We start from the raw sequence: 16,198 nt of genomic DNA, 5'->3' as shown, positions 1-16,198 counted from the left end.
ATTTTGCAATGTTTATAGGTTGAGTTTTCACATATAACTTATGTTTGATTTTTTTTAATGAATGAACTCGTAATCAACTATATAAGTGTATTGAGTAAATCTACACTTGTGTAATAGTTTAATCTTATTGTAGAGGAATGAAGTTAAAGTGATACAGAATTAACTTTGTCTGTGCGCTCGTCGCAGAGGATTGGAGCCTCCTGCACTTTGATGAGTCACTTGTTACTTCTCAACTCTTTTCGGCTACACTGCTTTGAGTATCAGATCTCTCTCTCTCCTCTCTCTCTCTCTCTCTCTCTCTACAAGGGCAGATCCACACGCCTGAGCTCAAGTCAACTTCTCGCAGTGGCAATGTTGCGCTTGAGCTCCACAATTACGATTCTGCCCATCGCCGTCTTGCTGCTGCTCTGTGCTCTCCGTATCGAGGCGTCGGTGCATGAGTACTCCGGCGAGAAATTCGTCGGCAAAGGAAATGCATTCTTCGTCCACGGCGGAAGCGAGGGAATTTACTCTTCTGCCCCTGGGCTCAACGAGTCCTCCCCCGAAGACTCTTTTATCCGGTGAATTTCCCCCCTCTTTTATTGATTGTAAATTTCTCCGCGCGATGCTGCTTGCATTGAATTTTTTCCCCCTTTTTTTTTTTTTTTTTTTTAAATTTTAAAGTTGTTGCATGTTGTTTGATTTTGGTATTGTTACATGAAGGTGTTAGATCAGTGTGCTTTATGGAGATCCATGTTGACAATTGACTTTGAAATTTGAATAGATGTTTGATTGTTTGTGGATGTGGATGTGGATACACAAATGTGAGATCATACAGAAAAAAAATATGTGTGTATTTACTTAATAGTGATTTTTACAAATGTTGAAGCATTTCTAGTTTAAAAAAATTGATCAGTAAACTTAATCGTGCTTTCAGTGTTAATTAATCATGGTTAACCGGTAAGTGAGAGGTATTTCAGGAGCTAAAACTTATATTAACTCGAAAGAATAGATTAATGAACTACTTTCGTGGCAATCAAGTGGATTGTGATATTCATGGTACTAGAGAAAAGCATTTGCCTAAATAATTTTTAGTTCTAGATTTTGCCGAATGGGGATCAGCTTCTATGTGAAGGTAGCTGCTGAATTTGGACCTACCATTTTCCTCACCTGCTGCAAATGCGAGCTTATGGGGGTGGGTGACAGGCATTTTTTAAATTATGATTGTGGCTTGGAAAATGGAAATGATATGTATATACGTGTATATATATATATTTTTCTTTCGAAGTATGAAGAAAACTAACTGTACTGAAGTTGATTTAAGACCAATGAATAAATAATGGTTTTGTAAGACTTAGAGTTTGAACTCTGGCAACTGGGAAAACCCATGTGAGTAGGCTCGAGATATTAATAAAGATGTTCGTCTCAGAGGGCAGAACGATATTTTCTTTTCACAATTTTGAATTGTGCAATTTCATCATCCATCTTTCTGGAAGATTCCTGATTGTCAACTGAGCTTCTTAAGTTATCTCATGTAATTGATCTAGATCTGATTTTTTTATTTTTTTTTCATCGAAACTAGATTTGAAAAGATTATATTCCGGAGGCCACTGGAGCTTTCTAGTTTTAGCTCAGGATCAGTTCATGCAGTAGTATTTGAGGTGGATGACAGAGAGACGATAGGGGGCTCAGCATATGGAGGTCAAAGAGCTGTGTGCTGTACAGCAGATCTTGCAAAACTTGGAGTCTGCAAAGAAGGTCAAATAATTTACCGCCCATCTACTAATAACCCGGGGTGGCCTCAAATATATGGTGCGTCATTCGATATTGATATGACAGAGGCTATTCTTCACCCTAAAACTTTACAAATTACAAGAACTGGAATGTACAACCTGTATTTCATTCATTGTGATCCAAAACTTAAAGAGGTTTTCGTTGACGGGAAAACTGTCTGGAAAAATCCCACTGGTTATTTACCTGGTAGAATGGCACCGCTCATGAAATTCTATGGGTTGATGTCTTTCGCATTTGTGCTGCTCGGGGTCTTCTGGTTTTCACAGTATGCTAGATTCTGGAGAGAAGTTCTTCCTCTACAAAATTGTGTTACACTCGTCATAACATTGGGGATGTTTGAAATGGCTTTCTGGTACTTTGATTATGCGGAGTTCAATGAAACTGGAGTTAGACCAACTGGGATCACTGTCTGGGCAGTTACTTTTGGGACAGTGAAACGTACTGTATCGCGATTGGTCATCCTCATTGTTTCTATGGGTTATGGTGTTGTCAGACCTACTTTAGGTGGTCTTACGTCGAAGGTTGTTTTACTTGGAGGGACTTTCTTTGTTGCATCTGAAGTTCTTGAAGTCATTGAAAATGTTGGTGCTGTGAGCGATTTGTCGGGGAAGGCCAGACTGTTTTTCGTGCTTCCTGTGGCGATTTTGGATGCTTTCTTCATTCTTTGGATATTTACCTCCCTCTCTTCAACTTTGAATAAACTTCAGGTATGAACTTACTCGAGCTAGAAAAAGTATGCTAATTAATGTTTGTTCAAGTGAAACTATCTGCTTCAACTTTTTTGTTAATTGATGTAACAGGCTAGGAGGATGACTGCCAAGTTAGATATTTACAGGAAATTCACAAATGCGCTAGCCATTGCAGTTATTGTGTCCGTTGGCTGGATTTGCTATGAGGTAATGCTGTACTGTTGGTAGTATATCTTAAGATGCTGATTCTCTATCCTTTCTCCAATACGTGACAACCAAAATTATAAGTAAAGCATATAAGTTAAATCAAGTCAAGTTTGTGGACAAAATTATATAGTTAGGATTCTGTTAAGAAATGATGATTGTCGTCAAAATTCTTTTTAAAATTTTGCTTATTTTAAAATTATCAAGGCAATAATATCCGAGCGAGTCGGAATTTCGTTGATGGTAATGAAAGAGTTTATGGGCTGACATAAATAATATTTTCATACTATTTCATACTTATGGTTTAACCATATTATGACACACCGTCTCGGATTTTGCAGCTGTATTTCAAGTCAAATGATGTATACAATGAGCACTGGCAGAACGCTTGGATAATTCCCGCCTTCTGGCAGGTCTTGTCGTTCTCCGTCTTGTGTGTCATATGTGCTCTTTGGGCGCCATCGCAGAACTCAACGAGGTAACATTCTTTGTTTAAATTTCTATAAATTGATTGAAAATCTAACCGAGCAAATTTGGTCCTCTTTTCTTTTTTTCTCTTGCTTTAATTTTATTTTTCGTATTGACAGATATGCTTACTCCGCGGAGGATGCGAGTGAAGAGTTCGATAGAGATGATACTTTGACACTCATAAAACCGTCACAAGTGGTCTCAAAGGATCTAAAGAGCCCCGAACGAAGATCAGTGGGGCCCGACAATGGTTTACCCGAGGGTGATATTGAGCTCGAAAAGACTGCTTGAGGTATTTAACACATACTGTCTCTTAAACCCCACGATTTCGTCAACATACATATATGGTAACTTCTGGACGATCATTAGAAAACTTCGTAGAAACTACTCTCGTCTTTTCTCTATTTCCTTTTTATTTTCATAGTTTTAATTTCTTCTCTTGTTTACCGATTTATCTTATTTTCCACATATCTTGTTGATTGAATTACATTACCTTGTTAGAAGTTATAATTGCAGTTTTGGTTACCGTGTGATTTCTTGTCTTCTTTTTTGAACTCGTATGGCTAAACGACGAGCCTGGTAGCGACGAAGTATTAGCTAGCCCTTTGCAAATAGGTTCGTTGTACTCTTGTTGAATCGGTTAGGCCAATAATTACATAATGAGCTTTTCTTGGACTGTTCTTTCTTTGTCTCCCCTTTTTGTCAAAGTGGAACCCATGTACAATTCTCCAAATCATTTAATCATTTAGGTCAGCATTTGGATTCAAGGATCTGAATTGAATACTTTTAAATCAACAAAATCAAATTGATTGACCTTATTTGCATATCAATTCATTTTGACATGATTTGAGTCGTTGTCATCGTGGATTTCGATTCCGTTTTCATTTTCTCCCCCTAACTTTCAAACAAACCCTTAAATTTTTATGTACATTTAGCAAATTTTATCAGCATAGAAATTGAAAGAAATAGAAATTCCATATTATGTTGCAATTCATTTGGGCTTTATTCGCTTCGGTTGATGGATCATTATTGTTCGATTTTAGAATAAAAGAACAACACTACAATTATGGCAAGTTGCGGTCACCCCTTGAGATTAGGTCAACTTACGCGAAAGTAAAATCCTCATGTTTGGTTAATTACAACCACTCCTTTAACTATGTATTCTCTTATCTAAAAACCCTCTCATTCAGTAGATAAATTTGAAAAACGTTAAGAGTAGATACATAAGATAATACAAAGTTGAAGGGAGATTGTAATTTTATCTAAACATGAGTCGGTTTTTTTGTAATTTGACATTACCTTAGCTGTGGCCGCCATAATTTGCCCTTACAATAATTAAGCTTGAAACTAATCATATACAAACATAATTTTTTTTTGTTTATTTTTCTTGAAATTAATAGAAATAATTAAGCTTAATTAAAAAAACAAGTCATAGGTACAATAAAGTGGCAAGGCACTAAGAGTTAAAAAGCTTGATAAGTGTGCGGAATTATCAAAGGTCTTTTTATAGAAGCTGTAAACAGTTGCAAAGAGGAAAGATCATAGTTTGAAAAAGTCTTTGATTTGAAATTGAGGGAGTCAATTAATCTGCACATCACATATTTCGTTTTATTTATTCACTTTGGACTATTCTCTTTTCTTTTTTTATGCCTAAAGAAAATTCCTCTGATCTAATAAAGTCAATTTTGACCACGTACAAACATATAGTTTTATTACACGTAGGAAATAAAATAGTATTATTCGTCAAAGACAGCTCTTTTACTTTGGAGTTTGGACAATTGACTATTCAATACAAGTTACTAGAATTTATGTATGTAAAGATCACAGGTCAAAATCCAGATACACGTAAACATGATTCTATTTTGGGATGGAATCAGAAAAAGGAGTCGAAATTTGACTGAGTGGATCAAAATTAACTTATTCGAAAAAGAAAAAAAAAATAATAATAATAATAGTAATAATTATTCGGCAGTGAAAAACTAATATCAATTTTATTCCAAAAAATATGAATTGAAAAAGGAAATTGGAACTAAATTAAGGGCAATTAGATGTTACACCTGGTTATTTACATTTTGAATTTGAACCGTAGATCTACATATAATCATACACACTCATATGTATGTGTGCTTAGTAGTACAGTTAAACCTCTATAAATTAATACAATTGAGACTAGCAAAACTCTATTAATTTAGTGAAATATTAAATTATCGAACTAAAAATTTAGTACGTTTTTACCGAGTTGGGGTCGGAATAAACTATTATTTACGCGATGTTATTAATTTATCGATATTTTACTGTAGTTCTTTAATCAAATTTATGGTTTAAAACACCCGTAGTAAATAATCAGGTGTAATTTTCAAAAAAAATAATCAGGTGTAGAATGGACGTTTATAATAGCGTTGTTTTGCCACACAACCAAACTCATTAACTAGTTCAAGATCATACATAAATAATAGTGTGAGTATTTCACAAACACACAAATACAACATATTAATTCCCATATATATACACAATCGAATGAAAAATAAATAAAATAAAATAAATCTAAAAAGCTGAGGAAGTACAAAACAAACAAACAAACAACAAATGCTAAATTTTCTAAGTGACAAAACTCAAACTCCACTCCTCTTTCTTACTCGGATCTCCTCCGCTGAAGATGTTGCGACACCGAATACCCCTCGAAGAAATCCAACACCGCGTTCTCGAGATCCTCCACCGAGTACTTAATATAATTCTCCGGGTGCTTCCCCCTCTCTATCGGAATCCGGAACCTCCCAAGAAACGATCTATACGCCGGAATAATCCTCTCCGATATAGATATCCTAAGTTCCTCCCTGAGCTGATTATCCGGCACCAGCCACATTGCCTGAGTTCTATGCACCTCCTCGAACATGGCGTTGAATGCTTTGAACCTCTCCCTCAAAGCACTCCTCGATGCACCCGAAGAGAAGCTTCCGCTCATATGCAAACCCTCGTCTCTCAAGCAGTACAGCAACCTCACCAAAGTGCCCCGCTGGTAATTGGTGGCGGCCGATCGGAATATTCCGTTCAGTTTTCTTAAATAGTCGTCTCCGATCATTTCCCTTAGCTCCGGCGACCCTTTGATCTTTTGTACAATGTAGTGGACGTTGTTCATCATGAACAAGTGCGATAATGAAGCGTCCTTGTAGTGCTTGGACTTGTTTTCCAAATTGAATTGTAGAATTGCAATTATCCAAATTAAATGGAGGGCTAAACACGAGGATTGATTCTCGTATTCGGATAGATCCATATCCGGTACGGATGGGTCGCCCGATCCGGCTGAGGGTTTCGAGACGATTAGCTCGATCAGTGTCTTTTTGTAATCGGAAATCAAGCTGATGTAGTTCATTACGTATCTTGTTAAGGGGTGGACTGTTCCTCCGGGGACTGGGGTTTTCGAGGGCTCGAGAAGAATTGCGTTCTCGAATTCCGATAATACCCCTCTTGCGGCATCGGCTAGGTTTGAGACTATCTCGGCGGATTTTATTCTGATCGATTCGCTCGATTCCGAATCGAAAATTGATTCGATGTCGGGGGTTAAATTGGATAGAGCGTCGTGTAAATCCAATATTTTGAACAGTTTTTCGGGAGATTGCTTGCTGGTGCTAATGGCGTCGGCGAAGCTGAAGAGATGAATAGCGGGGGATTTAATGGTTTCCACGAAACAAGTGATTTCGGCCGAATCTCCCAAACCCTGGAATATGTGCTCGCACAGCCTCCTCTCGCCGGCGAAGAGAACGCGGACGCATATCCTGGCGGCGCGTGTCCAGCGGCGGATCTGCTTCTCCAGCGTCTCCCACTCGAGGCGGTGCACGTCGCCGATGTCGGATTTCTCCACGCCGAGCTCCTTCAGGGACGCGTCCACGGCGGAGCTGCGTGCGGACGCGTACACGTAAATGCACTCGCGCAGGTGGCCGGCGGCGGCCATCCTCTCCGCGATGCGGCGGAGATCGCGGACGGCGTCGGCTGGGATGAGATCCACTTCTTCTCGTGTACCCGCGTTGCTCTCCCGATGCTCCAACTGTTTGTCGGAGCTGCCGTCGGCCACCTCTTCCTGGGAATCAAATCCCGGCGATTCGAACTCGGAGTGAGTTGACTCAGTGAGCCACTCCGAGTCGAGTGGGGGAGAAGCGTGGGAGAGGAGGATGTTGCGGAACTCGAGGAGCGCGGAGGAGGAGGAGGAGTCGGATAAAGCGGCGGCGGACGTGGATTTCTGAACCTCATCGCCGGAGACAAGATAACGGTCCATCACGTGATGGTGTCCGGTGAGGTCCGTGGATTTCCGCTGGCGGATTGTTTTCTCTACGGCGGCGGTGGTTGATTCCGGTGGTGACATGGGGTTTCGGCGTGAAAAGCAGGGGATTTTTGTTTAGTAATTATTTTATTCTTTTTAATGATGGCCGACGGTGGGTGGTGGTGAAAGAAAGAAACAATTGAAAATGGAGGGAGTGATTCTGCTCAAGTTTATTTTATATGTCCTCATTTATAATAATACTTTAATTTATAAAAATAATAATAATAAATCATATAAAAATAGTCAATTTGTTGAACAAGTTAAATTCGATTACACGCGTCGGAATAATTTTATTTAAATTAAATAAAAATTAAAATCAACATTTTTTTCGATTATGCACGGTGTATTAACATAGGCCAACCAATTTCGATCACATGTTTTCGTTCGATAACCTATGAAATTTGGCTCGAGCTCGATTAAAAAAATTAATTATATGTACAAAGAATCAAACTACTCGAATTTAATTAATATTTGACTAAGTTAAGCCTCATTTGAGCTCGACTTAATTGCTTGTGAAAATCAAGTTCAAACACAATTTTAGAAGTTCGATAAGAATTAATTGCCTAAGAAATGTAACAACTAATTTTGTTTATTTGTAGCATATAATTGCAGACTAAAATATTTTATTGTGGGCTTAATTTAAGTTGAACTCCATGAACTAACGGTGATAACCGATGTTTAAAAACTCGTTCGAAATCGATTCATCAATGCAATGCATCAAACCATGAATTTATTTGTTCCAAGATCAATGATTGAAAACTCGTTCGAAGTCGATTCATCAACGTAACGAATCAAACTGAATATATTTCCATTCGATAAGATATACAACTCGCTACGTACGACTAGCAGAAGATAAATGATGTGCTGTGTAGTATGATTCTTGCACATAACTCGAGCAATCATCATTCGATAAGATATACAACTCGCTACGATCAACACTATAATAAACCATTCATAACCCGACGATGGTACAAAACGGGTCGACCCGTAAACACTCGATCCGCCTAACGGCCTCCGTTAGGTCTAAACGGAGCTCCGGTTTGCTCTCCGTGCAAGCCGCACCAATGTGGAGCACTTTCTTCATCTCGCCCAACCAATCCTTGTCGCTTATTTCGATATCCGGGTCGAATAAATCTTCCTCTTTCCCCTCGGAAACCGCCGACTGCACCCACTGTACTATATCTATCCCGCCATGCTCGCCTCTGTTGAGATAAAACGAGGGGAATTTCCCCGTTATAATCTCGAGAATAACTACGCCTAGGCAATAAACGTCGCATTTGGGCGAGATGTAGCGGTCCACGAGGGCCTCGGGTGATTTGAACGCCGTTAGGGTTTGAGCTGCGCGGGCCCCACTTATCAAGGAGCAGAATCCGTAGTCCACGATCAACGGCTCGTACTCGTCGGTTAGGATGACGTTGCTCGATTTTAGGTCACCGTGGGGTAAGTCTAGCGACGAGAGCTGGTTGTGGAGGTACCCCAATCCTCTTGCGATTCCTTTGATTATCTTCAGCCTCACCGGCCACGTCAGCTCGGCATGGGAGCTGCCTCTGTCACCTGAAAAAAGAATTCAAGAAAACATTTTTGTTTTAACCACACAATTCATCGTCGCGTAAAAACGCGATGAAAAAATGATTTATTCGATAGTCGATCCCATTGTCGAATTCATTCATTCAAAAGTACTTCGTACTAAGCTAGCTTCGAAAAAATTGAGTCAATTCATCTGAACACATTTAAAAAAAAAAAAAAATCATTTATCTCGAACAATCATATATACTTTCGTATCGACTCGATAAATTTACACTTTATACGTACCGTGCAACAAAAATAGCAAATTGCCTTTGGGTTGATACTCGTAAACCAAGAGCTTCTCTTCTTTTCGATAATGATAAGCCAACGGCGCCAACACGTTCTCGTGCTTCAAACTGCCGAGCCTTCTCATCTCGACGTCGAACTGCTCTTTCCCCATCTTTGCCATCTCTTTCACTCTCTTCACCACCACCGTGAAACCGCTACCCATGGTGGCCTTGTACGAAGACCCTAAAGCTCCGTTTCCGAGAACCTCGGCAGCCGCCCTCATCAAGTCACTCATACCGAACTCGCCCTTTTCGTCGCTAATCATTACTATATCGTCTCCGAATTTCTTCGACGCCCTCCGGCTCGAGCCCGGCCCGTACCTGTCCCGGCCCGGTTCGTGCTTGCTCTTCCTCCTGATGCTCGACGCCCCCCTGAAACTATACGAATCGTCGAGCATGAAATCGAGGCTGCTGTCCTGCCTCCGCTTCAGGACGAATATCCCAATCACCATCAGAAGAAAAACGAGGCCCGACACTACTAGGATCCAGTTAACCACACTGCGGTAGTACGAACTGTTTTCCAACCGCTCGCTCGACGCAGTGATGGACGAGCTGCACGAGTTGCCTAGATGCGCACTGCAGAGCCCGGGATTGCCTCTGAACGAATCCGGGCCGAATTTCGAAAGGACCATAGGTATTTCGCCTTCTAAATTGTTGTTGGAAAGGTTGAGTGAAACTAGACTTGTTTGCTCGAGCGGCGGAATATTCCCGAAGAATCTATTGTCCTCGAGATGCAACTCCATCAAATGGAACAGCTGCGACAACGAATATGGAATCGGGCCCGTGAAACTATTCCCGGACAACCAAACCTTCTTCAACCCCATCATTTTGGTGAAATAATCCGACGGGATCTCTCCTGAAAACCCGTTATCAGAGAGGTACAACCCCTTCAAATTAACCATCCGGTGGAACTCCGGTATGGGGCCCGCGAAAGCGTTCGACATGAAGGCGATACTCCGAAGGCCCGAAAGCGGGACCAATGCGTCGACGTCTATCTTACCCGAGAGGCCCAAATTCCCGAGACGGAGGCTCGAAACGACTCCGCTGCTGTCGCATATCACGCCGATCCAACGGGGCCCGTTCTTGGAGCAGGGCTCCGTCGTCGGATTCCATGAATCGAGAGAAGTTGCGTTGGTGAAGGATTGCTTGAGCTTTAGAAGAGATTCAGATTCAGAAATGGAAGAAGTTGTTGTTGTTGTAATGGAGAGAAGAATGTAGAAGAAGAATATTGATGATCCAAGAACATGAATTATGGCCATAAAGGGCAATTTAAAAAAAAATCATAAATAAATTAAAGAAGTATATTTTCAGGGTGATTTTGTTTGAGGAAGAGAAAAGACTTTGGGGGAGGTCTGAGTCTTCTTTGTTTGACCGTTGGAAAACCGTTTTTGTCGTTGTGAACTGCAATAACTACCTCCTCATTTCAATTTTTTTTAAGGGGTAATGTCAATTCGGCCCCTAACAAGGACACTTAATTAAAAGAGGGACATCTAACTTTTTTGTCTTTCAAATAAATCCAACCCATTCAAACTTATTTGCAAATAACGAAAATCCCTTTATATATACCAAAATTACCCCCAATTCATTGAAACCCAATTTAACTTCAATTTCATGATTTATACCCCAATTTAGCCCAATTTCATCAATTAACCAATTTTAACCATAATTTCAATTTCGACCCAATTTTGACCCGCCACCACCGGAGACCGTCGGTCGCTGCCGTTGACCGGCGTTAACTTTTTTTTTTTTGAAATTTTTTTTTTCCTGAATTTTTTTTTCCGGCCGGTCAACTGTCGTTGACCGCCGGGTCACCGGCGTTGACTTATTTTTATTTTTATTTTTTTTTATAATTTATTTTTTCTTAAAAAAAATATTTTAATTAATATTACTGTCTTGGCTGCTAAATTACTATCTCCGGCAGTTATTTAACTGTCGGAGACAGTAATTTAACTGTTAATTGACTCTTTTGTTTTTTTTTTCTTCAAAAATATTTTAATTAATATTACTGTATTCGTTGCTAAATTACTGTCTCCAACAGTTATTTAACTATCAGAGACAGTAATTTAACTGTTAATTGACTTTTTTATTCTTAAAAAAATATTTTTAATTAATATTACTGTATTCGTTGCTAAATTACTATCTCCGACAGTTATTTAACTGTCGGAGACAGTAATTTAACTGTTAATTGACTTTTGTTTTATTTGTTTTTTTCCTTAAAAAAATATTTTAATTTAACTGTCGGAAACAGTAATTTAACTGTTAATTGACTTTTGTTTTTTTTTGTTTTTTTCCTTAAAAAAAATATTTTAATTAATATTACTGTCTTGGATGTTAAATTACTGTCTCCAACAGTAATTTAACTGTCTTAGACAATAATATTAATAATATTACTGTTCGCAAAAATAATATTCATAATATTACTGTCCCAAACAGTAATATTACTGTCTGAGACAGTAATTTAGTAGCCAATACCGTAATATTAATTAAAATATTTTTTTTCTAAGAAAAACAATTAAAAAAAAAAATTAACACCGGAGACCGGCGGTCAACGGTGGTTGACTGGCCGGAAAAAAAATTCAGGAAAAAAAAGGTTTCAAAAAAAAAAAAAGTCAACGCCGGAATCTGGCCGGAAAAAAAAACATTTCAGAAAAAAAAATTATGAAAAAAAAAAGTTTTGGGGGTTAATGTGATTTATTTGTTTAAATTCGGGGTCAATGTGTAATATTAAGGAAGTTAGAGTATAATGGGTGGAATTGATAAGAATTATATTATTGAGGGTATTTTTGACTAAAGACATGGGGATGGGTTTAATTGAGAGACTGTTTTTCTGGTGGACCAAAATGCATTTAAGTCCCATGTGATGGGTCATTCAATGTGCACCCTATTATATTTTTCTTAAATCATTCTCCGTAAAACACGTGGGACTATAGCACCACACTATTTAAAAGTACCAAACTCTATATTATCGACTATTCTATATTATCGACTTCAGTGGCAGAACCAGGATTTTATATTAAGGTAGACTAAAGTTTACGAGTTTCAGGAGAGTCATCCCGAGGACATACTCGTGATTTTTTTTTTTTTTGTTAGACAACAATCAAACTTATTATCATCAATCCACACAATTTAAAACTTTCTTTTATCATGTGATGTTTGACTTAAAATGGAATGTTAAGTACCAGTCGTGATGTTCATGTAAGAGAATTCAATGTATTTTTTTTTATTTTTTTTTTTTGAAATGTATCTACTTGAATCAAATTCCATTTATTTGTGGGTCAATTCAGTAGCTAGTAGTACATCATTTTCATTACTCCAGTCCCAATAGTTAGGTAAGAAACACAATCAATATAAAATATATCATTTAGTACTACTACCACATAAAATTTAATTTAATTTATTTATTCTCGATGTATGGTATTCATCAAATGCATACATTGTAATTTGTAACCATAGTATTGCATTTCAAATAAAAGAATAATTACTCGATCAATAAATAAATAACGACCCCAAAAAAAAAAAAGTTGACTCCTCGTGTTTGATTAACATACAATTTGTATGAACGTGACTTGATTCATAATCAAATCAAAATCACACACGACAATTATAATCAATTTCATCAGACAAATAAGGTGCGACGAACTTAGTCTGAAAACTAAACGAAGAGAAACAAAATTAGGTTTACCCCAAAATTCGGTTGATTTGGCTGTCCATTTGTCGTGTAGCGAGAAGGGCATCGTGGTAAATAAACATAAAAAGTCTACCCGCCATCTTTTCCAACTCATAATCTCAATATATATAGCCTCGTGTTTCATGTTCGTCCATCTTAGCTACTTTTTCAATTATTTCTACTAGGATAATATAAGTACAACAAACTCAATTTAATACCAGCCGTCCGATCAAGAAACCATTTTTTTTAATATTTTTTTATTCAATAGTTTCTTGGCAATTATCACGTGAATAATATTAAAACTATTAAAAAAACCACTATTTTTATTCAGACAAAAAGCAAGTTGATAAAAACCTTTATTCATCATACCACTATAAATGTTCGCCCCCCCGCCCCCCCCCCTTTTTTTTATTCCCATTCCACTGCAAAATTCTCCAACTTCACTTAACATAAAAATAATTCTTTCTCTTTCTCTTTCTCATATTTTCTTTCTTTTCCGGCGAGCATGTCGGGTTTCAGACATCTTTCCGGCGACCGGAGGCGAGGAAAGCTGCCGGAGAAGTCCAATTTTGCACAAACATGCAATCTTTTGAGCCAGTATATCAAGGATAAAGGAAGTCTTAGAGATTTGAATCTTGAAATTGGTGGAAAAATCGAGAGCCTCGAAAACATAGGTAAATTAGGTTCTCGATCAATCTCGTGTCTTTATTCGATTTTCGTCTTAATAGTCTTGCGGTTTGTTTGATCCTACCTAATGAATTTTATTGCGTATAACTGATAATTACTTATTTTGCACGGATCCACATGTATGTGCATGATTGGGTGTAGATCTGATCTACGACGTAAAATTGTGCGATGTACTTTAGTGTAGCATCTATAACAACATATTCCGTCTACTATTCCATATGTGTGAAATTTTACAAGTTTCAAAATTGCACAGTTTCTTGCATTAAAAGGCAAAATCTCTCGCCCTCGTAGCCCAATCCCCTGGTCCGACAATTTTTTTTTTATGGAGGAATATTAAATCATGGTGACTAAACGACTCGTTTGGTAACTTAGTGTGAGTATAATACATTGAATTTGATAGATCTGCCTAATTTTGGCTTAGATATGTTGAAAATTTTCAATTTTTTTATTTTTATTTTTTTATTTTGGGAAATGAATTTATTTTCTTTGGCTGGATTTCAGTGAAGCAAGGATCTTTTTGTCACGAATTCACAAGGTTCTTTCTTTCTCTCACTATATAGATTTCTTCAATCTATTTCGACTGAATATAATATTTGATTATTTGATAAATTGCAGCAAAGATGCGGCGGCACCGACGGATTCCGCAGCTGCCGGCCAGTTGACGATTTTCTACTCCGGCGGGGTTTTGGTGTTTGACGATTATCCGGCTGAGAAGGCTGAAGAACTCGTGGCGTTTGCTGCAAATGGTGGTGGCAGCGGCATTTTGTCGAACACATCGTGGGCCAAACCGAGCTCCGGCGGTGCTGCCGAGACTTCTACTCCGGGAGAGAGCCAGCTTCCGCCGCGGCCTGGTTCCCGTAAGGCGGCTGGTGTTGGCATTACGTCGAACACCGCGAGTGGTGGGGCGGCTGAGGTGCCGCCGGTGGAGAACCGGGGTTCTACGCTGCCTGAGGCTAATGATTCCGGTGATTAATTATATTGATAATTATAAATTATTCTAGCATTTTTTTATTATAAAGTGTTTTTTTTTTTCAATTTAAAACAAATATTTAGTGATTTTTTATTTTTGTTTTTGTTTCATTTTCTTTTTACAGATCTGCCTATTGCGAGAAGATCATCACTTCATCGGTTTCTCGGGAAGAGGAAAGATCGGTATGTAACTTTTACCCTTTCATTTAATTAATTAATTTATTTATTTTACCGTAAATTACAGCTACCGTTGAGGTAATATTAAATTAAAAAAAAAAATTCTTTATAATTTGAATAATTACAACCACCCTCTCAACTAGTAATTTTCTTACACGTCCATCCTTGTACTGTCAAATTTAGTGGAACGTTCTAAATTATGTGGAATATTCTTCAGTTTGTACCCGTTTTACACTATTCGAGCCCCACATTTTGGAACAAAATGATCATAAGATTGTGTCTCTTGACTTGTAAATATTAGATTGTGGTGCATCATAAACTGCATTTTTGCACAAAATGAGTACAAACTAGAGAACATTCACGAAATCTGGAAAATTATGTTGAATTTGACACTATAAGGATGAAGAAGATTCATAGTTGAGGGTGGTTGCAATTACCCAAATAAAAATGATTTTTTTCGTAATCTCACATTACCTCAGGAGTTGCCCTAATTTATCCTATTGTTACATCTATTTTTTTTTTTAATTTATTGTTAATTACATCTGTTGTTATAGAGCTGCTGCTAGAGGGCCTTATCAACTTCAAGAACAGCCAGCCTCTTCTTCCAAGGGAGATGAACATTTCGACCTCAACTTATAACAATTGCTTCTTATTATCTGAAAATTATCACGTATATTTTTTTTTTTTGTATTTTTTAAGGAGTATTAATTATTATACGGCCAAATTAATGTGCAATTAGATCTATATCGTTTTGTTATTTGATGCGGTCGTGAATAAGATATATTTGATTCACGTCAAATCTTCTTAAGAGATGAACAAATCGAATATGTGCGTGAATCATTATACGAGTCATAAACAAGCGTTAGCGTTCGGAGCTTAGTCCCGATAAAAATTATCCGGCGCTTAAGTCATTATATGAACTCCAAAGAAAACTTCTTAAGAATGTGTTAGTATAAAACAAACCTATATCATACACACAGTTATTAGAAAAATAAATCCATAATAGAAGAAAATTACTATAGTACTTTTAATTTAAAGTTGATTTATATGCATATAGAAATCAATCTTTACTTAGTTGTAATAATTTACTTGTTAGAACAATAGTATGTTGCAACTATAATTCTTGTGTATATACATATTATAACTACTAAATGCAGAATAAATAACACGTAAAAATTAAAGTGGTTGGTATACAAGAGTGACTTACATCTATGAGGACCTACAAACAAGATTTCAATAGTTTAGATTTACATTATACATTATATATGACTTATTAAAAAAATATTAAAAACTCATTAATTTATTTGACTTATATATGCACGAGATACGCTCTTTCAAACCCGTAAAGAAATCGATCTTTAGGAAACACAACCATACACGATTTCTACAAATAATT

General features: G+C 37.6%; 4 protein-coding genes across 4 annotated transcripts; 2 read left to right on the top strand and 2 right to left on the bottom strand.

Annotated features, from left to right (window-relative positions):
• The first annotated feature begins 184 nt into the window (after positions 1-184).
• Positions 185-3,667, top strand: LOC105952193 (uncharacterized protein C26H5.07c). The gene is made up of 5 exons (XM_012975757.2): positions 185-560; positions 1,562-2,480; positions 2,574-2,669; positions 3,008-3,144; positions 3,254-3,667. The coding sequence occupies exons 1-5, from the start codon at positions 211-213 to the stop codon at positions 3,423-3,425; spliced, it is 1,674 nt and encodes a 557-aa protein (XP_012831211.2). The 5' UTR covers positions 185-210; the 3' UTR covers positions 3,426-3,667.
• A 1,891-nt stretch (positions 3,668-5,558) lies between these two features.
• EXO70D3 (exocyst subunit exo70 family protein D3) lies at positions 5,559-7,652 on the bottom strand. The gene has a single exon (XM_012975972.2). It carries the CDS (start codon positions 7,489-7,491, stop codon positions 5,767-5,769), a length of 1,725 nt encoding a protein of 574 aa, XP_012831426.2. The 5' UTR covers positions 7,492-7,652; the 3' UTR covers positions 5,559-5,766.
• A 571-nt stretch (positions 7,653-8,223) lies between these two features.
• On the bottom strand, positions 8,224-10,642 carry LOC105955939 (pollen receptor-like kinase 3). Its single transcript, XM_012979749.2, has 2 exons — positions 9,262-10,642; positions 8,224-9,003 (listed from the first exon to the last, which is right to left on the bottom strand). Exons 1-2 carry the CDS (start codon positions 10,559-10,561, stop codon positions 8,402-8,404), a joined length of 1,902 nt encoding a protein of 633 aa, XP_012835203.2. The 5' UTR covers positions 10,562-10,642; the 3' UTR covers positions 8,224-8,401.
• Positions 10,643-13,369: 2,727 nt separating this feature from the next.
• On the top strand, positions 13,370-15,601 carry LOC105957138 (jasmonate ZIM domain-containing protein 1). Its single transcript, XM_012981070.2, has 5 exons — positions 13,370-13,643; positions 14,158-14,191; positions 14,272-14,621; positions 14,751-14,808; positions 15,357-15,601. Exons 1-5 carry the CDS (start codon positions 13,475-13,477, stop codon positions 15,439-15,441), a joined length of 696 nt encoding a protein of 231 aa, XP_012836524.1. The 5' UTR covers positions 13,370-13,474; the 3' UTR covers positions 15,442-15,601.
• The last annotated feature ends 597 nt before the right edge of the window (positions 15,602-16,198 follow it).

Source organism: Erythranthe guttata, chromosome 4 (genome assembly GCF_056151865.1).
Source record: "Erythranthe guttata isolate IM_541 chromosome 4, IM_541, whole genome shotgun sequence".
Taxonomy (NCBI): domain Eukaryota; kingdom Viridiplantae; phylum Streptophyta; class Magnoliopsida; order Lamiales; family Phrymaceae; genus Erythranthe; species Erythranthe guttata.
The sequence above is the reverse complement of the archived record's forward strand: the minus strand, read 5'-3'. Positions and strand labels throughout refer to the sequence as shown.

Excerpts from the sequence above, each read along its gene's own strand:
- LOC105952193 (XM_012975757.2), top strand. The coding sequence starts at position 211 with ATGAGTCACTTGTTACTTCTCAACTCTTTTCGGCTACACTGCTTTGAG. Across the intron at positions 2,481-2,573 it reads CAACTTTGAATAAACTTCAG|GCTAGGAGGATGACTGCCAA; the intron begins GTATGAACTTAC and ends TTGATGTAACAG. Across the intron at positions 2,670-3,007 it reads TTGGCTGGATTTGCTATGAG|CTGTATTTCAAGTCAAATGA; the intron begins GTAATGCTGTAC and ends CGGATTTTGCAG.
- EXO70D3 (XM_012975972.2), bottom strand. The coding sequence starts at position 7,491 with ATGTCACCACCGGAATCAACCACCGCCGCCGTAGAGAAAACAATCCGC.
- LOC105955939 (XM_012979749.2), bottom strand. The coding sequence starts at position 10,561 with ATGGCCATAATTCATGTTCTTGGATCATCAATATTCTTCTTCTACATT. Across the intron at positions 9,004-9,261 it reads TTTGCTATTTTTGTTGCACG|GTGACAGAGGCAGCTCCCAT; the intron begins GTACGTATAAAG and ends TTCTTTTTTCAG.
- LOC105957138 (XM_012981070.2), top strand. The coding sequence starts at position 13,475 with ATGTCGGGTTTCAGACATCTTTCCGGCGACCGGAGGCGAGGAAAGCTG. Across the intron at positions 14,622-14,750 it reads GCCTGAGGCTAATGATTCCG|ATCTGCCTATTGCGAGAAGA; the intron begins GTGATTAATTAT and ends TTCTTTTTACAG. Across the intron at positions 14,809-15,356 it reads CTCGGGAAGAGGAAAGATCG|AGCTGCTGCTAGAGGGCCTT; the intron begins GTATGTAACTTT and ends CTGTTGTTATAG.